Source organism: Tenrec ecaudatus, chromosome 5 (assembly GCF_050624435.1).
Source record: "Tenrec ecaudatus isolate mTenEca1 chromosome 5, mTenEca1.hap1, whole genome shotgun sequence".
NCBI classification, from domain to species: domain Eukaryota; kingdom Metazoa; phylum Chordata; class Mammalia; order Afrosoricida; family Tenrecidae; genus Tenrec; species Tenrec ecaudatus.
In genome coordinates, this window is record NC_134534.1 from 155,171 (window position 1) to 178,070 (window position 22,900).

At 47.2% G+C, this 22,900-nt stretch overlaps 2 protein-coding genes across 3 annotated transcripts; both read left to right on the forward strand.

Annotated features, from left to right (window-relative positions):
* RPL8 (ribosomal protein L8) lies at positions 1-2,136 on the forward strand. Of its 2 annotated transcripts, none has more exons than XM_075549070.1 (6): positions 1-120; positions 324-471; positions 555-696; positions 841-1,059; positions 1,696-1,811; positions 1,944-2,136. In XM_075549070.1, the coding sequence occupies exons 2-6, from the start codon at positions 334-336 to the stop codon at positions 2,100-2,102; spliced, it is 774 nt and encodes a 257-aa protein (XP_075405185.1). In that variant the 5' UTR covers positions 1-120; positions 324-333; the 3' UTR covers positions 2,103-2,136. The 2 variants fall into 2 exon arrangements, with proteins under 2 accessions (XP_075405185.1, XP_075405186.1); XM_075549071.1 differs by lacking the exon at positions 1-120 and adding an exon at positions 123-209.
* Positions 2,137-13,457: 11,321 nt separating this feature from the next.
* On the forward strand, positions 13,458-18,560 carry ZNF34 (zinc finger protein 34). Its single transcript, XM_075549068.1, is given in 4 exon segments — positions 13,458-13,626; positions 13,826-13,952; positions 14,361-14,468; positions 17,104-18,560. Coding segments are annotated over 4 exon segments (1,620 nt in total). The 5' UTR covers positions 13,458-13,593; the 3' UTR covers positions 18,456-18,560.
* Positions 18,561-22,900: the final 4,340 nt, after the last annotated feature.

Sequence of the window (22,900 nt, forward strand, 5' to 3'; positions counted from 1 at the left end):
GACGGAGAGAAGCGCGCCGCGGGAAGGACTACAGGTCCCAGTGTGCACTGCGCGTCCGACCCGGAAGATAAGGCGGCTTGTAACCGTGGTGGTTCCTCTTTCGGCCGTGCTTGAAAGCAGGTAAGACGTGTTTGTGGTGCTGAGGAGTCGGCTTCATCCGCTGCCATCCTCCGCCCTGGGGCCTGCGGGGAATCTCTTAAACCCTTTCTGTAAGGGCAATGGGGCTTATGGCCCCGCCGGGGCCGCGAGATGGGTCGGAACTGGAGGAGAGGGTAGGGGAAGGCGGGATGTCTGGTCACAAGCGCACTATGTTCGACCCCCAGAACTGCCGCCATGGGTCGCGTCATCCGGGGACAGAGGAAAGGCGCTGGTTCTGTGTTCCGTGCGCATGTGAAGCACCGTAAGGGCGCCGCGCGACTGCGCGCCGTGGACTTCGCCGAGCGGCACGGCTACATCAAGGGCATAGTGAAGGTACGGGGCGCCGGGTCTTGACTCGCGGCGGGGCGGGACGCCAGTCGGGATCCCGCTCTCAATCACGCTGCCTTGACCCGCAGGACATTATCCACGACCCGGGCCGCGGCGCGCCCCTCGCCAAGGTGGTCTTCAGAGATCCCTACCGGTTTAAGAAACGGACGGAACTGTTCATCGCAGCTGAAGGCATACACACTGGCCAGTTTGTGTACTGCGGCAAGAAGGGTGAGCCTTTGGGCGGGGCGTGGAGGCTATAGCTGCCTGGGCAACCTCCAGGCGGAAGGCCTTGCCTGAAGTCACCTGTGTGGCCCGACCTTAGGGGCCTATGGGGACCGTCTTGGCAGCCACTCACCCAGCTTCCCTTCGCAGCCCAGCTCAACATCGGCAATGTTCTCCCGGTGGGCACCATGCCTGAGGGCACCATCGTGTGCTGTCTGGAGGAGAAGCCTGGAGACCGAGGCAAGCTAGCTCGGGCCTCCGGGAACTATGCCACTGTTATCTCCCACAATCCCGAGACCAAGAAAACCCGAGTGAAGCTGCCCTCGGGCTCCAAGAAGGTCATCTCCTCTGCCAACAGAGCAGTGGTTGGTAAGTGATGGGGCGGATGGACACTACCGAAGGTCTGCAAAAGGGACGATAGTCAATGCCGCTGATCACTGTCTAAAGTTGAGTGAGACGGTGCAGCCGGCACAATCAGGGATGAAGTGTGCCCGATTCCGGGTATTGGAAATAACCTTGTTCGGACCATAGGGAGGAATTTGCCTTACAGCAAGAGGGAAAAGGGATTGGAACACAGGCTGTCTGTGCTCTTGGCTGCTTGGTAGTGCTGTGTGGCAAATGCTCGCTGGAGAGAAGGTAGGGGTGGGACTACCTCGTGGTAGCTGCCCTGGGGGCAGGTTGGGTGACATGCTGAGGAAAGGGAGTAATAGGAAGAGGATCTCCACACTCTGCTAGATGATGCAGATGAGGGCCTTGGGCCATCTTGTGCCCAGGAAACTTAGCTGTCAGCTCACAAGTTCTGAGGGTACCTGGGACAGAAGTTTGAATGGGTAGTGTTCCTTCTCTAGCTGTCATGAGTTCTGAAGGCTTGTGGGGACCGTGTGATGATGTACAGAAATGAGGGGTGCAGAGGGCCCGCCATTGGCAGGAGCCACAGAGGGAGGCTACGCCTGGGAGGGTCCTATCCTGTGAAAGTCATGTTCTGAGGTGCCTTCTGTCCACAAGGTGTGGTGGCCGGTGGGGGCCGCATAGACAAGCCCATCCTGAAGGCTGGTCGTGCCTATCACAAGTATAAGGCCAAGAGGAACTGCTGGCCTCGAGTGCGGGGTGTGGCCATGAACGTGAGTAGCATAGAAATGGTGTGGAATTTTGGGTGCAGGGACCAAAAGGGTGACTGGGCAGCCTGGTGGTGTGGTGCCCTGGTTAAGGCAGGCACATGGCTCATAGTCATTAACTGCTGTCTTTTCCTGCAGCCTGTGGAGCATCCCTTCGGAGGTGGTAACCACCAGCACATTGGCAAGCCCTCAACCATCCGCAGAGATGCCCCCGCTGGTCGCAAAGTGGGTCTCATTGCTGCTCGTCGGACTGGGCGGCTCCGGGGAACCAAGACTGTGCAGGAGAAGGAGAACTAGGGTTGAGGACTCAATAAATTTTTTTCTCCTGTCATCTCAGAATGGTCTCAGAATGGTCTCAACCAGCCTCCACGCCCCGTTTGGGGTTGGGGCATAGCATCACCTTGTAGCAGGCCCAGTGAGTGGTGGGTGCTTTGGCTGATGGGCACTCGATTGCATGCGATGTGTGCTGTGGCTAAAGGCGTGGGTGGGCACATTGGCAAATGGGTTTGTCCTGCTCTGGTGTTTAGGTCAGGAGAATTTTGCGAGAGTATGCCCACATGGTGTGTGCTGCCCTGTCCCTTAACTCATGTCCCTTAACCTGTCCTATCGCTGGACACGGTCTCTACAAGCAGCCTGTTGGGAGTTCGCGGCTGGCTTGCAGGTGGGAACAGGCAGTGTTCAGGACCCATTACTGCAGGAGTTCTTGACTTGTGGGTCACAACCCCTTTGGGGGCTGAACTACCGTTTCACTATGAAGTAGCAATGAAAATAATTTTACGGTTGGGGGGGTCACCACAACATGAACTATTTAAGGTAAGGATCATGGCATTAGTATGGTTGAGAACCACTACATTACTGGCTTAGTGCCAGGAGTCTGTTGGATGTAAATTGTGCTTTCTGGGCTCTGGAAAAGTTACAGCCCTGAGGCCTGCCTTTGCCATCCTGCTTGTTCCTCTGTAGGTCATAAAACTGCAACTGCTCTGAAGTAGGGCAGCACCGTCCCCTCACTAGATGTGGAAGGTCTGGTGCCCTGGGTACTTTATCCTTTGGGTCCACTCCTGTTTCTCTGACCCAGCAGCCAAAAGACTGCCCCACAACCAGGTGTGTCCACCTGAAGACTTCCTAGGCTACCCCTCCAGCAGTGGGTCCAGTCCCCCCCCCCCCCCATCCACTTGCAATCCTTGAACTCCTTTTTAGTCCCTCCAGGAGTATTACCTTGAGGACTCCGTGCTGGCAGGAGGCATCGCTGATGCTGTGAGCTCCAACACCTTGCACATGACACTGGCTTCTTGGACTCCCACATGCAGCTTTTGAGTCCTGAGCCTCCCATCTTGTTAGCAGAAACCATGCCCAGGCTGCTGTTCAGGCTCCAATAGGTCGACCCTGGGACCCAGGTTCACACCAGCCCTTGTCCCAGAGCTCACTCGCCCACTAGTGGAGGTGAAGGCAGCTGCCAGGGAAGGTCCTAGTGCCCACTAGTAGGTGGGCAATGAATCCATTATGGTCTCCAATGGTGAACACTGCAGTGGCAATTCCCTGACGGCTCTATAGCCCACCAAGTCGAAATGGAAGGACAGACTTACCCAAATGGGTTAGTTAGAACAAAATTTAGGAAAGGGCCTGGTGATGGTTGCAGCTGCCCATCTAGTTCTGTCCAGCCCGCCCTGCCTGGTGCGTCAGAGCAGCCCTCATCCTGGTTTGGGCAGTGACTGTTCTGGCCCCCAGGCCCTGTGCCACTCAGGAGGCTTTGGAGGCAAGAAAGCCTGGAATGGACTGGGGGTGGACAGCATCCCCTGTGAGACTTTTCACTAGTTGGAGTGGAAAAACGGGCTTCTCAGAGCAGTAAGCATGCGCTTAGCTAACATCCTGGGGGAGCACAGAGCTTGCGGGAAAGGGAGCGCCTCCCCAGGGTTTGAGGTGACATTGGCCGCTCACACAGGACAGATTTTCTTGGAAAATAATGACGTTAAATTTCAAGGGGTCATGAAAGCCTTTGGCCTGAGGCTCCTCATTACTGCCACCAAGTGGCAGTCTTGCGACTTAAAACGCTGCTCGCAGAACCTCCTGACCCCAGGACTCGGCCACCGAGGCGCGGGCGGGCCGGGAGGCGGGGCCGTGATGGCGCGTCACTTCCGGCTCGACTCCGATTGGCGGAGCAGGCGGGGCCTGGGCCGGCGGCCGCTCCTCTGCGGCACTGAGGTGAGTGTAGGCCTGACTGGGACGGGGTCGGCCGGGTTGCGGGGCCTACCCTGTGGGAGGCGCCCAAAGCCCTCCCTTCCCGCGATACTCCGGGCTTCGGGTACCCCAACACCATCAGCGACAATCCCATCCGGAGTCGCCCCAACAGACCCCTCTCTTGCTCCGGGGTTCCCCAGCCCCACGCGGCCCTTCCCTACCGCGGACCTGCCCCCTTCAGTGTCCGCCCAGATGCCCTGTCGCCAGAAGTGCGCCGCCCCCCCCCCCCGCCCTCTGTCCCTTTCAGTGTCTTCCCCCCCCCAGGTTCCCTTGTCTCTTGCAATGTCCCATCCCCTCCCAGAGCCTCTGCTGCCAGCACTAACCTCCCCCAAGCTCTGTCCCCTGCAGTGCCCCCACCCACTTCACACCCAACCACAGATTCTCTGTCAGCAGTATCATCCCCCCAGATCCTGACTGCACCCAGGGATGCCATGTACCCCCTTCCTATCTCTTGGTGACGTCTCCTGCCTCCTTCCAAACTTGAAAACCCAGTGGCAAGATAGATAAGCCTTTCCTCTGCGCACAGGCCCAGGGACAGTTGTCTTCCCTCCCCACTTCCATCCCAGGTTCGAGTCCCTTACCAGATCCCTCCTGTATGGCTCAGGAGCTTATGGGAGGGGTCACCTGGCCCCTAGGGATGGTCAATGCCAAGACACACATTTTCCTTTCAGTTATAACTTACAGGTCTAAAGTATGTTTTTTAAAATACACCCTTAAAATCTATTCAAGGGAGCTTCTAAAAGTTTGTGGAGAAATTCTGTGATCTTTTAATCCACTTCCATGAACTGTTTGCAGCCCCACCTATGCATGTTTAGAGAGATTGACAAACCCCAGGACTGAGGTGGCCAGTTTTCCTTTTCCCACATTCATTTCAGTCTATTTCTGTTTTGTTTTTTAATTAGGGGCTCATACAACTCTTATAATGCATACATACATCAATTGTGTAAAGCACATTTGTACATTCATTGCCCTCATCATTCTCAAAATATTTGCTCTCCACCTAGGCCCCTGGCATCAGCTCCTCATTTTTCCCCTTCCTCCCCGCTCCCCACTCCCCGCTCTCTCATGAACCCTTGATAATTTATAAATTATTATTTATCTACCCTGGATTCTCTGTGTTTCCAGTTCCTATCTGTACCAGTGTACATCCTCTGGTCTAGCCAGATTTGTAAGGTAGAATTGGGATCATGATAGTGGAAGAGGGGGAGCATTTAGGAACTGGAGGAAAGTTGTATGTTTCATTGTTGCTGCATTGCACCGTGACTGGCTCGTCTCCTCCCCGAGACCCTTCTGTAAGGGGATGTTCAGTGGCCTACAAATGGGCTTTGGGTCTCCACTCCACACTACCCCCCTCATTCACAATGGTATGATATTTTGTTCTGATGATGCCTGATACTTCATCCCTTTGACACCTAGTGATCACACAGGCTGGTGTGCTTCCTCCATGTGGGCTTTGTTGCTTCTGAGCTAGATGACTGCTTGTGTACCTTCTTTTGATAGCGGGACACCATCAACTTTCTTCACCACATTTGCTTATTCACCCGCTCTGACTTCAGCAGTTGTGTTGGGAAGGTGAGCATCATGGAATGCCAGTTTAATAGAACAAAGTATTCCTGTGTTGAGGGAGTACTTGAGTGGAGGCCCAATGTCCTTCTGCTACCTTAATACTAAACCTATAAATATATGCACATAGATCTATTTCCCCATCCTCATATATAAATATGTTTACATATGTACATGCCTTTATTTAGACCTCTATAAATGCCCTTTGCCTCCTCGCTCTTTCCTCTGTTTCCTTTGACTTTCCTCTTGGCCCACTATCATGCTCAGCATTCATTTGGGTTTCAGTAATTCCTCCTGGTTACATTACCCTTGATCATGCCCTACCAGGCCTCCTACACCCTCCTCACCACCGATTTGGATCACTTGCTGTTCCCTTGTCCCTCGGTTTGTTAACACCACCCTTCCTCCACCCCCCTTCCTCCTCCCATGTCCCCTGGAACTGTTGGTCCCATTGTTTTCTCCTCCAGATTGTTCATCCAACCTATCTTATTTAGACAGACCTGCGGAGATAATAACACGCACAAAAACAAGACAGAGCAAAACCAAGCAACATTATACAACAAAACAACAACAAAACAAAACACAAGAAAGAAAAGCTTGTAGTTAGTTCAAGGACTATTTGTTGGCCTTTAGGAGTGTATTCCAGTCCAGCCTGTTGAGGTACCAAGCCCTGGCCCCAAAGTCCACCTTCATCATTCCCTGGGGACCTCGCCGCTCCCTTCCCTTGCTGTTCTGTTGCACCCCCTTAGTGTTTTGCCTCGTTGTGACAGGATCAGATCGGGCGCAATTCCCACACTGTGTCTTTGGTGATGTCCCTTGTAGGGTTATGGGTCAGTGAGGGATGTCGTTTCTCATAGTGGGGCTGGCCATATGGTCCTCTCTGTGGACTGGCTGCTCTAATTGGGAACATTGTCCTCAAGGCTCAGTGGGCCAGGCTTTTTCTGTTTTTAAAGAGCAAAAAAAAAAAAAAATTACCGCTAGAGGAAAAAACACTGTAGCTCCTTTGCTACCTACTAACCCAGGTCTCTCTAGGTGCTGCTCCAAGCCAGGACCAAGTGGCTGAACTGGGACAAGAAGCTCTACTTCGCTTGGTCAAGCAATGAGCAAGTGGGATTAGAGTCACTGAAGCAAGCTCCTGAGAAGGGGATTGAAAGCAGCATATGCACCAGGAAGGAAATGGAGGGGGCCGTGGATTCTGAGGATTGGTCACCCATATGCATTGGGATGATTACATTTTTAGGCCAGGAAGTGGCATCTGTGTTGTCTGAGTTGGTCTGGTGACTTTTTGTTCCTTTATTAAAGTTCTTTTAACCTGGGTTCACTGTAAGCTGTGGCTGTTCACTCCGTGCATGTTTGGTGGGCCCGATCTGGCTCTCACCTGTGCTCAAATGCTGTGGTGGCCGACGTTCTTGGAAGGAAAGCACCCAAAATAAACAGATGATCATGTGAGAAAGAGTAAGAAACCAGGCCTGGTGGTGTTGTTGGGTAGGCATTGAAGTGGTCACCATAAGGTCCTGGTTTCAAACCTACCAGCCACTCTGTGGGAGAAGGATGAGGCTACTGTTCTGTAAAGCTTTATAGCATTTGAAGCCCTAGATCAGGTCGCTGTGTGTTGGGATCGACTCAATGGCAGTGAGTTTTTTTGTCGGTCATATATTTTTGCTTTCATAACAGTTTTATGAGCACTACATCCCCATGTCATACAGTTCAATAATTTAATCATACCAAGAAGAGTTGTACAATGATCACCACATTCAATCCTAGACATTTTCTTCTTCCTTATACTCATTGTTATTCCTGTAATTTTTTAAATATAATTGTGGCATTAGAAACACCCTATGGCACTCTCTTATCCCCCCGAGGGTAGGTTCAGTGGGCATGGCCGGGACTGAGTGGGTTGGGACAGTCCCATGGTCACCCCCCCACCCCAGCCTCACCGTTTCAACCCATTTTCTTTCCCTGGTACACACCTAATGCATGTTATCCTCACATGTACTTTATGCCACTTTTATTTTTGTTTTTTTCCACACTTCAGATTTAAGGCTTTTATTTGGCACCCAAGTAAAACTGAGTGTTTGGCTCATTCCACACACTTCTCAGCTGGAGTCCCCCCTCCCCGCCAACAGGAAACCTTCCCTTAATCTTCTGCTTACAGAGCTCTGGCTTTGGAAGCTCTGACCTGAAGTAGGTCAGCGTGTGGTTCACTGGGCGTGCAGGCGCGGGTCAATTGGTCAGCCCCGCGTGCGTGGAGAACACCACTTCGCTTTGGCCAGAGACTTACATTAGGACCTTGGTACTAGTTTTCACTAACAATTAACTTTCTAAGAGGACTTTTATGCAAAACAGCGAAAAAAAATGAAACTAGTGTTCAGTGTTTGTTTGGCAGCAACCAGTTAGAGGCCACACACCTGAGCGGTGAGCGTGGCGCCCTAAGCGCCTTCCTGCAGAACTACACTCAGCTGCTGCGCACCAAGCCATCAGAGCCGTCGGGAGTTGTAGATCGTAGAAGGCAGGAAGACAATTGCATTTGATTTTTCCTGTATTAACAAGTGGTGGCAACGCCATGACTTCCCCGGTAATGTGACGACCACCGCAGAGGGGTCGTGAACCTGAGTGTAGATCCGGCTTCTTAGCGCTTTTCTGTGCTCCTACCTCCCCGCTGGGCTTTTCACTGCCCACCTTTCCACTGGAAGAGACCTGCGTATTTAATGGTGCTCTTCCAGTCAGCTTTATAGCATTCCTGAATCCGATGACCACGTTATCTATTTTAAATTGTTTTATTGTTATTTATAATATTATATTTCGTTATCTATGACCACAGCTCTCATGATCATGCGTTCTTAAACCTGGCGGACCCCAAAGGGCTTTCATGTCCTACATATTAATATATACTGTATTTGAAACCAAGGTGGGAAATGTGAAACACGTGAAGTACAGCTATAGAGGTCCTCAGTTGTCAACACACTTAAGTAGCCTTTGCAAGAATTCACTCTGTAGCCATGAGGCTATTCCAGTCAAAGGGCATCTTAATGTGATGAAAATAGCCCTGAGTGTGCCAAACCCCTGGGATTCTAGCACCGCAGTCAGAAAACCACAAAGGCCCCTTCCTTGTTCCTAATAGCATTTGCCACTGGGTAGCCCCTGGATTGGACTTGGCTGATATTGATATGCACTCATCAACTAACTAATATGTAGATGATTTTGCTTTTTTAAAAAAAATTTTATTGGGGGCTCATACAACTCTTATCACAGTCCATACATACATCAATTGTGTAGAGCACATTTGTACATTTGTTGTCCTCATCATTCTCAAAACATTTTCTTTCTATTTGAGTCTTTAGTATCAGCTCCTCATTTTCCCCCTCCTTCCCTGCACCCCACTCCCTCATGAACCCTTGATAATTTATAAATTATTATTTTGTCATATCTTACACTGTCCGATGTGTCCCTTCACCCACTTTTTTGTTGTCCATCCCCCAGGGAGGAGGTTATATGTGGATCCTTGTAATTGGTTCCCCCTTTCAACCCCACCTTCCCTCTACCTTCCCTCTACCCTCCCGGTATTGCAGTGGTATTACCACTGGCCCTGAAGGGATCATCTGTCCTGGATTCCCCGTGTTTCCAGTTCCTGTCTGTACCAGTGTATATCCTCTGGTCTAGCCAGATTTGTAAGGTAGAATTGGGATCATGATAGTGGGAGTGGGGGGAAGCATTTAAGAACTAGAGGAGTGTTGTATATTTCATAATTGCTACACTGAACACTGGCGGGCTCTTCTCTTCCCTGCAACCCTTCCATAAGGATATGTCCAGTTGCCTACAGATGGGCTTTGGGTCCCCACTCAACACTCCCCCTCATTCATTTTGCTTTTTGATGCCTGATACCTGATCCCATTGACACCTCATGATCACACAGGCTAGTGTGCTTCTTCCATGTGGGCTTTGTTGCTTCTGAGCTAGATGGCCATTTGTTTACCTTCAAGTCTTGAAGACCCTAGACGCTATATCTTTTTTTTTCTTTTTTAACATTTTATTAGGGACTCATACAACTCTTATCACAATCCATACATATACATACATCAATTGTATAAAGCACATCCATACATTCCCTGCCCCAATCATTCTCAAAGCATTTGCTCTCCACTTAAGCCCCTTGCATCAGGTCCTCTTTTTTTTCCCCCTCCCTCCCCTTTCCCCCCTCCCTCATGTGCCCTTGGTAATTTATACATCGTTATTTTGTCATATCTTGCCCTATCCGGAGTCTCCCTTCCCCCTCTTCTCTGCTGTCCCTCTCCCAGGGAAGAGGTCACACGTGGATCCTTGTAATCAGTTCCCCCTTTCCAACCCACTCACCCTCCACTCTCCCAGCATCGCGCCTCACACCCTTGGTCCTGAAGGTATCATCCACCCTGGATTCCCTGTACCTCCAGCCTTCATATGTACCAGTGTACAGCCTCTGCCCTATCCAGCCCTGCAAGGTAGAATTCGGATCATGGTAGTTGGGGGGAGTAAGCATCCAGAATCTGGGGGAAAGCTGTGTTCTTCATCGGTACTACCTCGCGCCCTAATTAACCCATCTCCTCTCCTAAACCCCTCTATGAGGGGATCTCCATTGGCCGACACTTGGGCCTTGGGTCTCCACTCTGCACTTCTCCCTTCATTTAATATGGTATATATATATATACATATATATACATATACACACATACACACACACACATATATATACATACACACATATCTTTTTTTTCTCTTTTTTTTTTTTGCATGATGCCTTATACCTGGTCCCTTGGCACCTCGTGATCGCACTGGCCGGTGTGCTTCTTCCATGTGGGCTTTTTTGCTTCTGAGCTAGATGGCCGCTTGTTCACCTTCAAGCCTTTAAGACCCCAGACACTATCTATTTTGATAGCCGGGCACCATCAGCTTTCTTCACCACATTTGCTTATGCACCCATTTGTCTTCAGCGATTCTATCATGGAGGTGTGCAGTCAATGATATGATTTTTTGTTCTTTGATGCCTGGTAACTGATCCCTTCGGGACCACTCGATCACACAGGTTGGTGTGTTCTTCCATGTGGACTTTGTTGCTTCTGAGCTAGATGGCCGCTTGTTTATCTTCGACGCTATATCTTTTGATAGGCGGGCGCCATCAGCTTTCTTCACCACATTTGCTTATGCACCCACTTTGTCTTCAGTGATCGTGTCGGGAAGGTGAGCATCATGGAATACCAGTTTAATAGAACAAAGTATTCTTGTGGTGAGGGAGTACTTGAGTGGAGGCCCAATGTCCATCTGCTACCTTATACTAAATCTATAAATATATGCACATAGATCTATTTCCCCATTCTCATATATAAATATATTTACATATGTACATGCCTTTATTTAGACCTCTATAAATGCCCTTTGCCACCTAGTTCTTTCCTCTATTTCCTTTTACTTTCTTCTTGTCCCACTACCATGTTCAGCCTTCATTTGGGTTTCAGTAATTTCTCTCGGTTACTTTACCCTTGATCATACTCTACTAGGCCTCCTACACCCTCCTCACCACCGATTTGGATCACTTGTTGTTCCCTTGTCCCTGAGTTTGTTAACACCACTTCCTTTCCCTCACCTCTCCCTCTCCCATGTCCCCCTGGAACTATTGGTCCCGTTGTTTTCTCCTCCAGATTGTTCATCCAGCCTATCTTTTTAGATAGACCTGCAGAAATAATAACATGCACAAAAATAAGACAGAACAAAATAAAGCAAGAAAACAAAACAAAACAAGAACAAAAATCCAATGACAAACAACAACAAAGAAGAAAAGCCTGTAGTTAATTCGAGGACTGTTTGTTGGCCTTTAGGAGTGTTTTCTGTCAAGCCCTGGCCCCAAAGTCTATTTTTGGTGTTCCCTGGGGACTTCATTGCTCTGCTCCCCGTGCTGTTCTGTTGCATGCCCTTAGTGTTTTGCCTCAGTGTGGTGGGATCAGATTGGGCGCAATTCCCACACTGTGTCTCCAGTGTTGTCCCCTATAGGGCTATGTCCCCTGAGGGATACTGTGTCTCACAGTGGGGCCAGCCATATGGTTTTCTCTGTGCATTGGCTGCTCTGAGCAGGAATATTGTCCTCAAAGCTTGGTGGGCCAGGATGTGCTCCACTCTCTCTTCCTCCCCTCCTAATTTTCTCCCATGTGCTCCGATCAGATATGTCTCTCTCCCTGAGCTGCAGCTTCAGTGCTGTCCTCTGAAGTAAATACTTCTAGGGGTGGGGGGTGTCCATGTAGTTTGGATAGGGGTGTTTTTGCTTCTCAAGACCATATTTTCATTCATCTCTCCTTGAATTACTCTTCAGTTTTGTTTCTAGTTGTTGTGTGGAGTGCTTAGATCATGCTGATTTTCAAGCTTGAGCTCAGTTCAGTAAGGGATTCATTGCCCTTGGCCTTCATTTCCATTTCTGCAGGGGTGGTTCCTCATCAGACAAGGTTTGGCCAAGTGATACCAGCATTTGGGATTTGTTGAGACTTCATTTGTTGCTTGGCATGCAATTTGTTTCATGAGTTTTTTGGGTAATATTCAATGCATATATTGATGATAAATACATTATTCTTTCAAGTGCAGGATTTTCTACTTGATAGACTCATATCAGGGGAAAGTGTGTTTAAAATCCTCTCTAGAAGATGTGCAATTACTCTTTGGTGTTCAGTTAGCTTTGGCTTTAGATATTTGAGTGTTTTTGGTATTTGTAGGTCATTATTATCACAGCTACGCGGTGAGTTCCTATCTCTGTAATATGCAGTGTCTGTCTTTGTTCCTATTAATTACTTACTTTCATTTCTGTTTCATCAGGTGTTTATTAGCACTTCTCAATGAATATTTATATGGTTTTGCTTCTTAAATCTATATTTTCATTCCTTGAATGCCTATAACTAAACCACATGCAGCAATACATATGAAAGTTGCACCATGCTGAGCACTTAGAAAGGACCCATCTGAACTGTAGGCTGGAAGTCAGGACAGAACCACTGTTTCTGCTTGGGGATGGTGATGTTTCTGCTGGGTGCTGGTTATGTGAGTCTGTACTGTTGACCATTTTCCACTGAGTTGTCACACTTATGGCTGTCTCTACTGTTTTTTGGAAATGCCATACTTTAGTAAAAGGCTTAAAACATATAGGAAAAGGTATGTAGTTGCAGCAGGTTTGTTTTTACTTGTATTTATCTTTTCTGTTATTTTAGATCATAGCTGCCCTTGCATTGGCAGAGTCTTGAACTTCTCATACAAACTGCCAATTCTTAATAGGGCAGGGTAGAACCACCCCTGTGAGTTTCTGAGACGGAAACGTTTTACAGGAGTAGAAAATCCCATCTTTCTCCTGTAGACAGAATAGCAGCTGTTGGTTTTGAACTGCTGACCTTGCAGTTAGCAACCCAACGTATAAGTACTGTGCCAACAGGACTCCTTGCACTTGTTATAGGTGAGTTTAATTATTTTATATTTCTTTTAATTACTCATCTATTGGAACATATCTCTACTACTTATTTTGTGATATATATATACATATGTATATATTCAAATTTGGCTTTTATTTCCTTTTCTTCTTGGACTCTTGACATCATCTCTGATCTTTCATACCAAGAAAATGGGGATATTTGCCCTCCTCCAGAACAAATCAGCTCAGAGAGCCAAGGAGGACACCCTGTGGGGCTAGTTCATTTGGAGGGTTGTCCTCATGTGCAGTGGGGACAGGCCGAGGAAGGGGGAGCCAGAGACAGAGAACAGAGGCTCCTGTGCCTGGCAGGGGCAGAGAGCAACAGCTATGGGTAGTGAGTGCTCTGGGACCAGACTGAAACTGGTGATGGCAGGAGGGGCCATCGAGGACATGGGGTCAGGACAGCCCCAACTGTGAAAGAAAGGGTCGGGCTGGGAATCTACATGTTTTTTTTCTCCCCTCAGCACCTGTGTGACCGAGTCCCAACTGCAGTCCCTGGGACACTCAGGGTACCTGGCTATGGCAGCAAAGCTCCTGTCTGCCCAGCCCCACGTGAGTGTCTTCTCTGGGTATGTGAGCTCCTGAGAGTGTCCCACTTGAGTGAACAGTCATGTTTTTGGGCTGGGGTTTTGACAGCAGGCAGGGTGACCCTGGAGGTCTTGTGCTGCTGCCCCAGCATACCTCTGCTCTCCCTGCCCCCAGGCTCCCCATTGGGCTGGGTCCTGGGCTACAGCAGCTCCTGTCATTCCAGGGTGCAGTGACATTTGAGGATGTGGCTGTGCTCCTCTCTCAGGAGGAGTGGGGCCTCCTTGGCCCTGCGCAGAGGATACTCTACAGGGAAGTGATGCTGGAGACTTATGGAAACCTAGTCTCACTAGGTAAGGCCCCTCACCAGGACGCATCTCTGAACAGTTGAGGGGCTGAAGGTTTGGCAGAGACTGGCCCAGGGCACAGAGTTTCCTCATCCCCTGGGTCTGGGGGTGGGCCATCTTAACCCTGGGCATGCCTACTCTGTGGAAAGGATGGATAGGTGAAGCTGGGAGCCTCCCTGGGTCAGTCTCTGACCCTCTCATGGGGGAGTTCCCACCTTCTGCTGAGCCCTTGAGCTCCTGGACCCAGTGTGTAGATCTTCATCTTCATGAGCACTCCCGGTCCAAGCTGGAGCCTTCCTTCCAGAGGGTTTCCAGGCTTCTCTGGAATGGCCCCCTCTCCCAGAACTCCAGTGCTAGACTGAGCTGATTAGGTTCATGTCATAGTTCCAACTGTCAGACTTATCTCATTTCCAGGAGCAGCACTTGCAGGGCCAAAGCCTGGGGTGATCTCACAGCTGGAACGTGGGGATGAGCCATGGGTCCTGGAGGTGCAGGGTAACAAAGGGCAAGTTGGCTGCTCAGGTGAGTGAGGGAAGACTGCCCATACACCCAGCTCAGTTGCTGAACTAACATGGTTGGGGTTCAAGGTATCTGGTTAATGCCTCAGGAATTTGGAAGAATATACATTAAGGTCAGCAGAGGAGGGTTAAAAGAGTAACTTCTGCCAAAGCGTGGGATAGCTCCCTCCAGCATCCCAAATGTCCTCAGTGGGGATGGTCTTGAGCTGTCTTGGAGGGTGGGTGGGGAAAACATTAGGACAGGAGATGTGGATTAGGGTGATCTGGCCAGAGCTACTTTAGAGAAGGGTGTAGGGCTGCAGAGGGATGAGTGTTCTATGAGGGGTCACTGAGGCCCACAGCACCCCATAGAGCACGCAGGAATCAGGATTTACCCTTCTAAAGCCAAGCCCTACAAAGAGAGGAGGACACAGAAGTGGAGAGCAGTACCTCATTCTTTTCTCATTTAACTCACCTGAGGATTAAAGACTATGCTAGTGAAATGAGGGAATACACATCGGCCCAAAGCTCTGCACTGAGAGGCAAACATGTTTCAAAATATGTCCTGCCCCACCTAGCCTGCTCATACTCATATCTAAGCCCTGCTTACTAGTAGGCATGTTGTGGCTCCATGTGCACTGTTGAGCATCTGCCTTTTTTGTTTCCACTAAATATATTTCCATTTCCATACATAATTCTCAGTCACTGTGTCCAGTGACTATGTAGTAGTGAGTATACACCAGTGCAAAAGTGAAGGTCATTCAATAAATTCATCAATGGTTCTATGTATCATCAGACACATTGATCTTTCTGGCACTTTGCTGATAAAGTCCTATTAGGGAACTACTAGCTCAAAGGACCTGACATTTTCTTTTGTGATCATTCAACAGTTATTCCATTAATCCTGTTTCCTTCTCACAAAAGTGCTATAAAGGAGCAGTTGTTATGTCCCCTGATATTCAGATGGGCAAACAAACAAGCTCTCAGAGGTAGGTAAGTTGCCTCGGTTAGCAAGTAGGGACCAGGGTTGAGTCGAAGTATTAACAGCTGGTGATAAGCCTGTGTGATCATGAGGTGTTGATGGGGTCAGGTATCAGGCATCTAAGACCCAGAACAAAACCATACCCATGGTGAGTGGGGGAGGTAGGGATGGGAGGCATGGTGTGGAGACCCAATGCCCATCTGTAGACAGTTGGACGTCCTCTCACAGAGGGGTCACAGCAAAGAGATGAGCCAGTCAGGGTGCAGTATAGCACTGATGAAACACACAACTTTCCTCTAGTTCTTTTGGTGCTTTCTTCACCCCACTATCATGACCTCAGTTCTACTTTAAAAATCCTATTAGACCAGAGCATGCACACTGCTACAGATAAGAGCCCGCAACACAGAGAATCCAGGACAGACAAACCCTCAGGACCAACAATGAAAGTAGAGATACCAGAAGGATTAGATCAGGGTGGGGAAGAAAGGGGGAATCAATCACAAGGGTCAATCTATAAGCCCCTCCCAGGGGGATGAATAACAGTAAAGTGGTTGAGGGGCAATGGAGGATAATTTAAGATATGGAAATAATAATCTGTAACTTATCAAGGGTTCATGAGGGGGAAGAAATGGGGAGCTGATATCAGGGGCTCAAGTGGGTAGAGAATGCTTTGAAAATGAGAATGGCAGCATATGTGCAAATGTGCTTGAAACACTAGATGAATGTATGGATTGTGATAAAAGATGTAAAATCCCCAATAAAAGTATGTTAAAAAAACAACCAAACAGCTGGTGTTGATCTCTGAAGAGCCACATAACAGGACCCAACCTGGGTGCTTCACTGTCCACTGCCCTTCTCTTGCTAAGTACTGATACAGGAGGAGCTCAGGATGTGTGTGCTGAGTCCAGAAAGTGAGGGATGGAGATTTGAGATCATAGTGGAACAATCTGTGTGAGTCACTTGAGTTCTGAGGAGCTAGTGGCTCATCAAAGTAGCCCAACAGGTGTTGTCCTGTCACTGAGCCCACTCATGTTTTTAAACTGGTTTTCCTCAGTGATAGCATGTCCCTGGCCTTCTACCGGTGACTGATTTTTCTGCCATATTTTAAAGTGGGCTGGTTGCTACAAGGGAGTTTTCTTTCTTTCTTTCTTTTTGGACTTTTGTTTGTCTGTCAAATGTTCTCATGATTGTCAGGGCCCCTCCTTTCTCTTGTCTCCATGTTGCTGTAAAGCCTACATCTTCTGTCCTTTTGGAAGTGTTGCGGACAGGCCTCCTACAATCCCACTGAGACAAGTTTTGAGAACTGAAGACATGCAGGCAGACCCAGGTTGGGCTACTTTGGTAAGCCACTAGCTCCTCAAAACTCAAGTGACTCACACAGATTGTTCCACTATGATCCGAAATTTCCACCCCTCCCTTCCTGTACTCAACACACATAATGGAAGAGCACAGGTGGTAAAAGTAATCAGACCTGGGTTTAAATCTATGCATTGTCATATAATCATGTCCCTGGGCAACGTTCTTGAGCCTCTGCGCACCAGGCACTCATCTCTGCAAGACTGTTTGAACTTTGGAGATGATGAATTTTCTCTTCTATAGGTGATAAGCAACATCCTGATTCCCTCCTCCTATAATCAGTAAGTGAGCTTGAGATGTTCTACTTTTTTTTCCCTTCCAGATAGTAAGACCAGGACTGAGTTAAAGGAATTGACTTCAGAGGAGCTATTGGATAAGAAACAAAGGACTCAACTCAGGGGGGCTATTCCCCAAGGACTTTATGTAGGAGAACACATAGAGCCTGGTGATCTGGAAGAGTACCTGGACAAGAAAAAAGGCCCTAAACTGGTTATGGTGACTGGTGAGGGAAGGAACCAGGAGTCTGGGGGAAGCCTCAGGTTGGGGTTAAGCTCCTTCCTAGATCAGAGACCTTATAAATGTGACATATGTGAGCAAAGTTTTGAACAGAGATCATACCTCAACAATCATAAGCGTGTACACAGGTTAAAAAAAACAAATAAAGTTCATGATTTGGGGAAAAATTACAATGTAAATTCAATTGTTAATGGAGATCAGAAAATTCCTATTGGAAAAAAATTACATTACTGTTGCTTCTGCAGGAAAACCTTTCGATACAGTGCTAACCTTGTTAAACACCAGCGGCTTCACAGTGAGGAGAAACCCTACAAGTGTGAAGAGTGTGGGAAAGCCTTCAGTTAGAGCTGTGAATTCATCAACCACAGAAGGATGCACTCTGGGGAGATACCCTACAGGTGTGATGAGTGTGGAAAGACATTCAATAGGAGGCCCAACCTTATGAAGCACCAAAGGATTCATACTGGAGAGAAGCCCTACAAGTGTGGTGATTGTGGGAAACACTTCAGTGCCTACTCTTCCCTAATTTATCACCAGAGAATTCACACTGGAGAAAAGCCCTACAAGTGTAATGACTGTGGAAAAGCCTTCAGTGATAGCTCAATTCTTATTCGACATCGGCGGACTCACACTGGAGAGAAACCATTTGAGTGTAAAGAATGTGGAAAAGGCTTTACCCAGAGTTCTAACCTTATCCAACATCAGCGAATTCACACTGGAGAGAAACCCTATCAATGTAATGAATGTGAGAAAGCCTTCATCCAAAAAACCAAACTTGTGGAACACCAGAGAAGCCATACTGGAGAGAAGCCTTATGAATGTACCGATTGTAGCAAAGTCTTCAGCCAGAGCACACATCTTATCCAGCACCAGAGGATCCACACTGGGGAGAAGCCTTACAAGTGTAGTGAGTGTGGGAAGGCCTTTCACAACAGTTCCAGACTCATTCACCACCAGAGGTCTCATCATGGAGAAAAGCCATACAAATGCACTGATTGCAAGAAGGCCTTCAGCCAGAGCACTTACCTTATTCAGCACCAGAGAATCCACACTGGAGAGAAGCCCTACAAATGCAACGAGTGCGGGAAAGCCTTCCGGCACAGCTCCAATGTGTTTCAGCATCAGAGGATTCATCTCCGGGAAGATTTCTCAATGTGACTGTGGAAACGGGAGCCCCTGAGTGCAGAGTTATTCTGTGCACTTTCCCCACCTTCACCTACCTTCCTTTATTTATTGTCCACACATTGTTGTCAGGGTGAAGACTCATTCCTTGTTAATTAAAGAAAACTTTAAAAAAATATTTTGTGGTGAAACTCTTCATCTAAAAGCTCTGTATGACCATTTTAGAAAACTTGAGAAAAGTGAGCAAAAAGAAGCTCCTATATTTCCCTTACTTAGAAAAAACCATCACTGTCATTTTGGTAAGTTTCCTTTCAGACCAGCTGAAGAACCTTTATGAAAAGAAAATATTGTTATATCCATTAATTGCAGCTTTTCACCTTTGCTATTTCTTCCCAAAATTCACATTGGAGATATTTTTGCATATTTGAATATTTTTACATATTGTAAAATTTCCAATATTAACATTTCTATTCTATGTTATGAAATAGGACTGGTAATTAAATAACAGCACATTCAGCTGATATATGTTATGTTCTAAAACTTCTCGTTTAGACATACTATTCCATGGTGACTAATTTCAGGTGTTTAACATATTCTTTTAAATTGCATCTCTAGAATACATTGCTAGAGACAAGAAGCATATTCTTTTTTAAAAAATAAATCATTTTATCGGGGGCTCTTACAGCTCTGACAACAATCCATACATCAAACATATCAAGCACATTTGTACACATGTTGCCACCATTGTTTCCAAACATTTTTTTCTACTTGAGCTCTTTGTACCAACTCCTCTTTTTTTTTAAATCGTTTTATTGAGGGCTCCTACAACACTTATCACAATCCATACATACATCCACTGTGTCTAAGAACATTTGTAAATTTTTGCCCTCATAATTCTTAAAAAATTTTCTTTCTACTTGAGCCCTTGGTATCAGCTGCTCATTTTCCCCCTCCCTCCCTGCCCCCCCATAAACCCTTGATAATTTATAAATTATTATTTTGTCATGTCTTACACTGTCTGACATCTCCCTTCACCTACTTTTCTGTTACCCATCCCCCAGGACAACAGAAGATCCTTATAATCAGTTCCCCCTTTCTACCCCACCTTCCCTCCACCCTCCTGGTATCTCCACTTTTGCCACAGGTCCTAAAGGGTTCAACTGTCCTGGATTCCCTGTGTTTCCAGTTCCTATCTTTACCAGTGTACATCCCCTGGTCTAGTCGGATTTGTAAGGTAGAATTGGAAGCATGATAGTAGGGGTGGGGGGTAGGAGGAAGCATTTAAGAATTAGAGGGAAGTTGTATGTTTCATCATTGCTACCCTGCACTCTGACTGACTCATCACCTCTCCACAACCCTTCTGTAAGGGAATGTCCAGTTGCCTACAGATAGGTTTTGGGTCCCCACTCCGTACTCTTTCTCATTCATAATGATATGATTTTTTAGTTCTTTGATGCCTGATACCTGGTCCCTTCGACACCTCGTGATCACACAGGTTAGTGTGCTTCTCCCATGTGGGCTTTATTTCTTCTGAGCTAGATGGCCGCTTGTTTACCGTCAAGCCTTTAAGACCCTAGATAGTCGGGCACCATCACCTTTAAGAAGATTATTCTTAAGGACATAGCTACATATATCCAATATGCTTTCCAGAATGGTTGACTACCAACACTGATTCATTCATTGAGAAAACATTTGTAGAGAATATCCTGCTTGCCTAGAAGTACACTTGGGCACAGTAGTGTGGACAGTCTGGCTTTCACTGAATATTCTAATTTCCCAATGTCTAATATCCTTTCACTGAATATTCTAATTTCCACTTCTGCCTGCCAATTGAATACTAGTCTGCAACTGGTATTGCATTTGCCTGATTCTTCAGAAGCTCATACTTCTCCATGTTGGTCTGCATGGGAACTGCATCTTCCTTTACATCTTTTGCCTATCACCACTTGCAATTCAGATTCTTTTTCAAATTATAAGAACTCTTACCTTAGAGAGGTCCCTTCATGAGAAGCACCCATGACAGATATCAGCATGGATTTACTCCCAAACCATTAATGCCCTAGGGAACTGCAACCTTGTTGAAGAGAACTGTTTAGGTGACTGGGCCCCTAGTGGCTCATGGTCTCCTGCAGTATGCATTGTGTGAGAGTGCTGGAGATGTAGGGGAGGGGAGAGTGCAGTCTAAAGTAGTATTTTATGGTATATAAGGGACTTCCAAGAAGTTTGTGGAGGGGAAAACTATCTTTAACTTCCATTTTCCATGAACATGTTTTTCCCCATGAATATTTTGAAGTTCCTTGTATAGTTTTTTAAAAACATGCTGTTTTTAAAATAATAAACACCATAGAAAATATGGTCTAACAAAGCTTTTTTTGTCTGTTGGGGTTTCGCTCAGAAGGGGTGCGGGAAGGGTGGATACCCAGTGCATGTTGACCCACTGAGTCTGATATTTCTATAGGTTCCTCCATTTCTTCCCCCACCCCCCCAAATTATGACAATCTTTGATAGTCACTCCTGGGTGCCTGGTGGGCTGACTCCCTGAAGCTTCCCTAGGATGTCCTCAGCTCACAGGAACTGGAGGTGGTCCAACTGCTGGTTGCAGAGAGCTTCTGACAACAATATTCCAATGTGTTAGGAGAGTAACTGTAGAAGTTAGATAGCGAGGGCCTAGGGAATTTGGGTCAGCAAGCCTGGGAAAATGGAAGTAATGGTACCTACCATTGAAAGTCATGGTCTGGGTGCGGTGGAATCACTTTAGCACGTCAGCATTCATGTCAGCATGGTGTTGAATGGCGACTGCCAATCCCTGTGGTTGCTTGGGTGCATTCTCAGAAGCACCACTCCACTCAGCTACTCTAAATGACTGGTTCTCATTCCATAGTTAGGACATTTTTTTCCATAGTTAGGACATTATCCTGAGCAAAACGTAGTCATCCCTGCTTCTCTGAGACCCTTCCCTCTCCTCGTCCCAGCCTAGGGCTTCCAGGATGAGGCTCAAGCACTTTGGCCTTCAGATTTAGGTTTTGTGCAGTGTGGTGGAAACTTGTCACCTAATATTCCCTATCTGGCACTTGAACTTTCAGCAATAGGATCTACCTGTGGTGGTAATATGCCAAGCTGTTTTCTTCTACTGGGCAATTGCACCAGCCTTTGGTTCTTCCCAGGAACTATTTTGGATGCCAGATTTACCAAGGTCATATATGTCTTCCAGCTATTCCTGTCACAGCTTGTGGAAACTGAGGAGATGCCTTGCCTGTTTACCCACAAATGATGAGATTTAGTAGGGAAGTTAATAGTTTGCCACAAGTCAAGATCAGTAAACAGCAAGGATACAGTCATTGTTCACAGTAACACCTCATTCAGTGAGTAACCAAGTCTCTCTGGTCCTCAGCCTCTCAGTCATGTGGTCCCTTGGCCTCTGCCCCTGCCTCTGTGGACCAGGAAGCCCAGTTATTGCTCTGCCTCCCAATCCCATAGTCTCAGACTAGCTACTCTGTTCTGCTCACAGTTTCTTTGTCTTGGATTCTGGTTCCAGCCTGGTTCCTTGTTCTGGAGTCTCCATATCACAGTCTCTGGTGCCTTTGGACTTGGGTGACCCCACTTCAGAGATCTGGAACATACTCTTCTTCTGATGGTCCTGGAAGTTATCTCTGTGTCTGATATGACTCTTATATAGAGAGGAATGGCTATTTTTATTTTTTATTAAAAGATCATTTTATTGGAGGCTCTTACAGCTCTTATAACAATCCATGCATCAATTGTATGAAGCATAGTTGTACATATGTTGCCATCATTGTTTTCTAAACATTTGCTTTCTATTGAGCCTTTACTATCAGCTCCTCTTTATCCCTCCCTCTCCCCTTAGAGGAGTGGCTTTGATGGAGGTGTGGTTTTTGTCTTCCAGCAGATCATACCCAGAGGTTCACACCCTTTACTAAGGTAAAGATTAAATCCCACTGTAATTCTGTCCATTAGTTTACTAGAGAATTTAATCCAAAAATGGGATTATAGCCACAGGTGCAGAGTTCAGAATTGTAATACCTCACAAGGAATCCTGGCTAAAAGAGTCATAGAAATTGACTACATCTCAGACTACCCCCTATCTCTTCTAGCTATTAACCCACTCATACTTAAGGAATTAACTTCACCCACCCCCCTTCAGTTACACCTTCTACAATTAGAATGTTCACAACCACCATGAACTGTGTTCATGGTTACACCTGAATCATAATCTGATTAACATCTTCTGAGACTCTGCCTCCCCCAAGCCCATCAGGAAAACAGAAAAGTACTCAGTGGGGATCTTGCCTTATTCTACTTATTTTGAAACTGAACACACCCATGGAAGCTGGTTAAGGCAACCACTTTGTTTCTATCACTCCCTGTTTTAGATATCCAATTTCTAAATTTTTTCATTCCTATGCAGTGCTCTGAGGAGACAACTATGTTCTTTGTTGTGAAGAATCATTCCAGTTGGAACG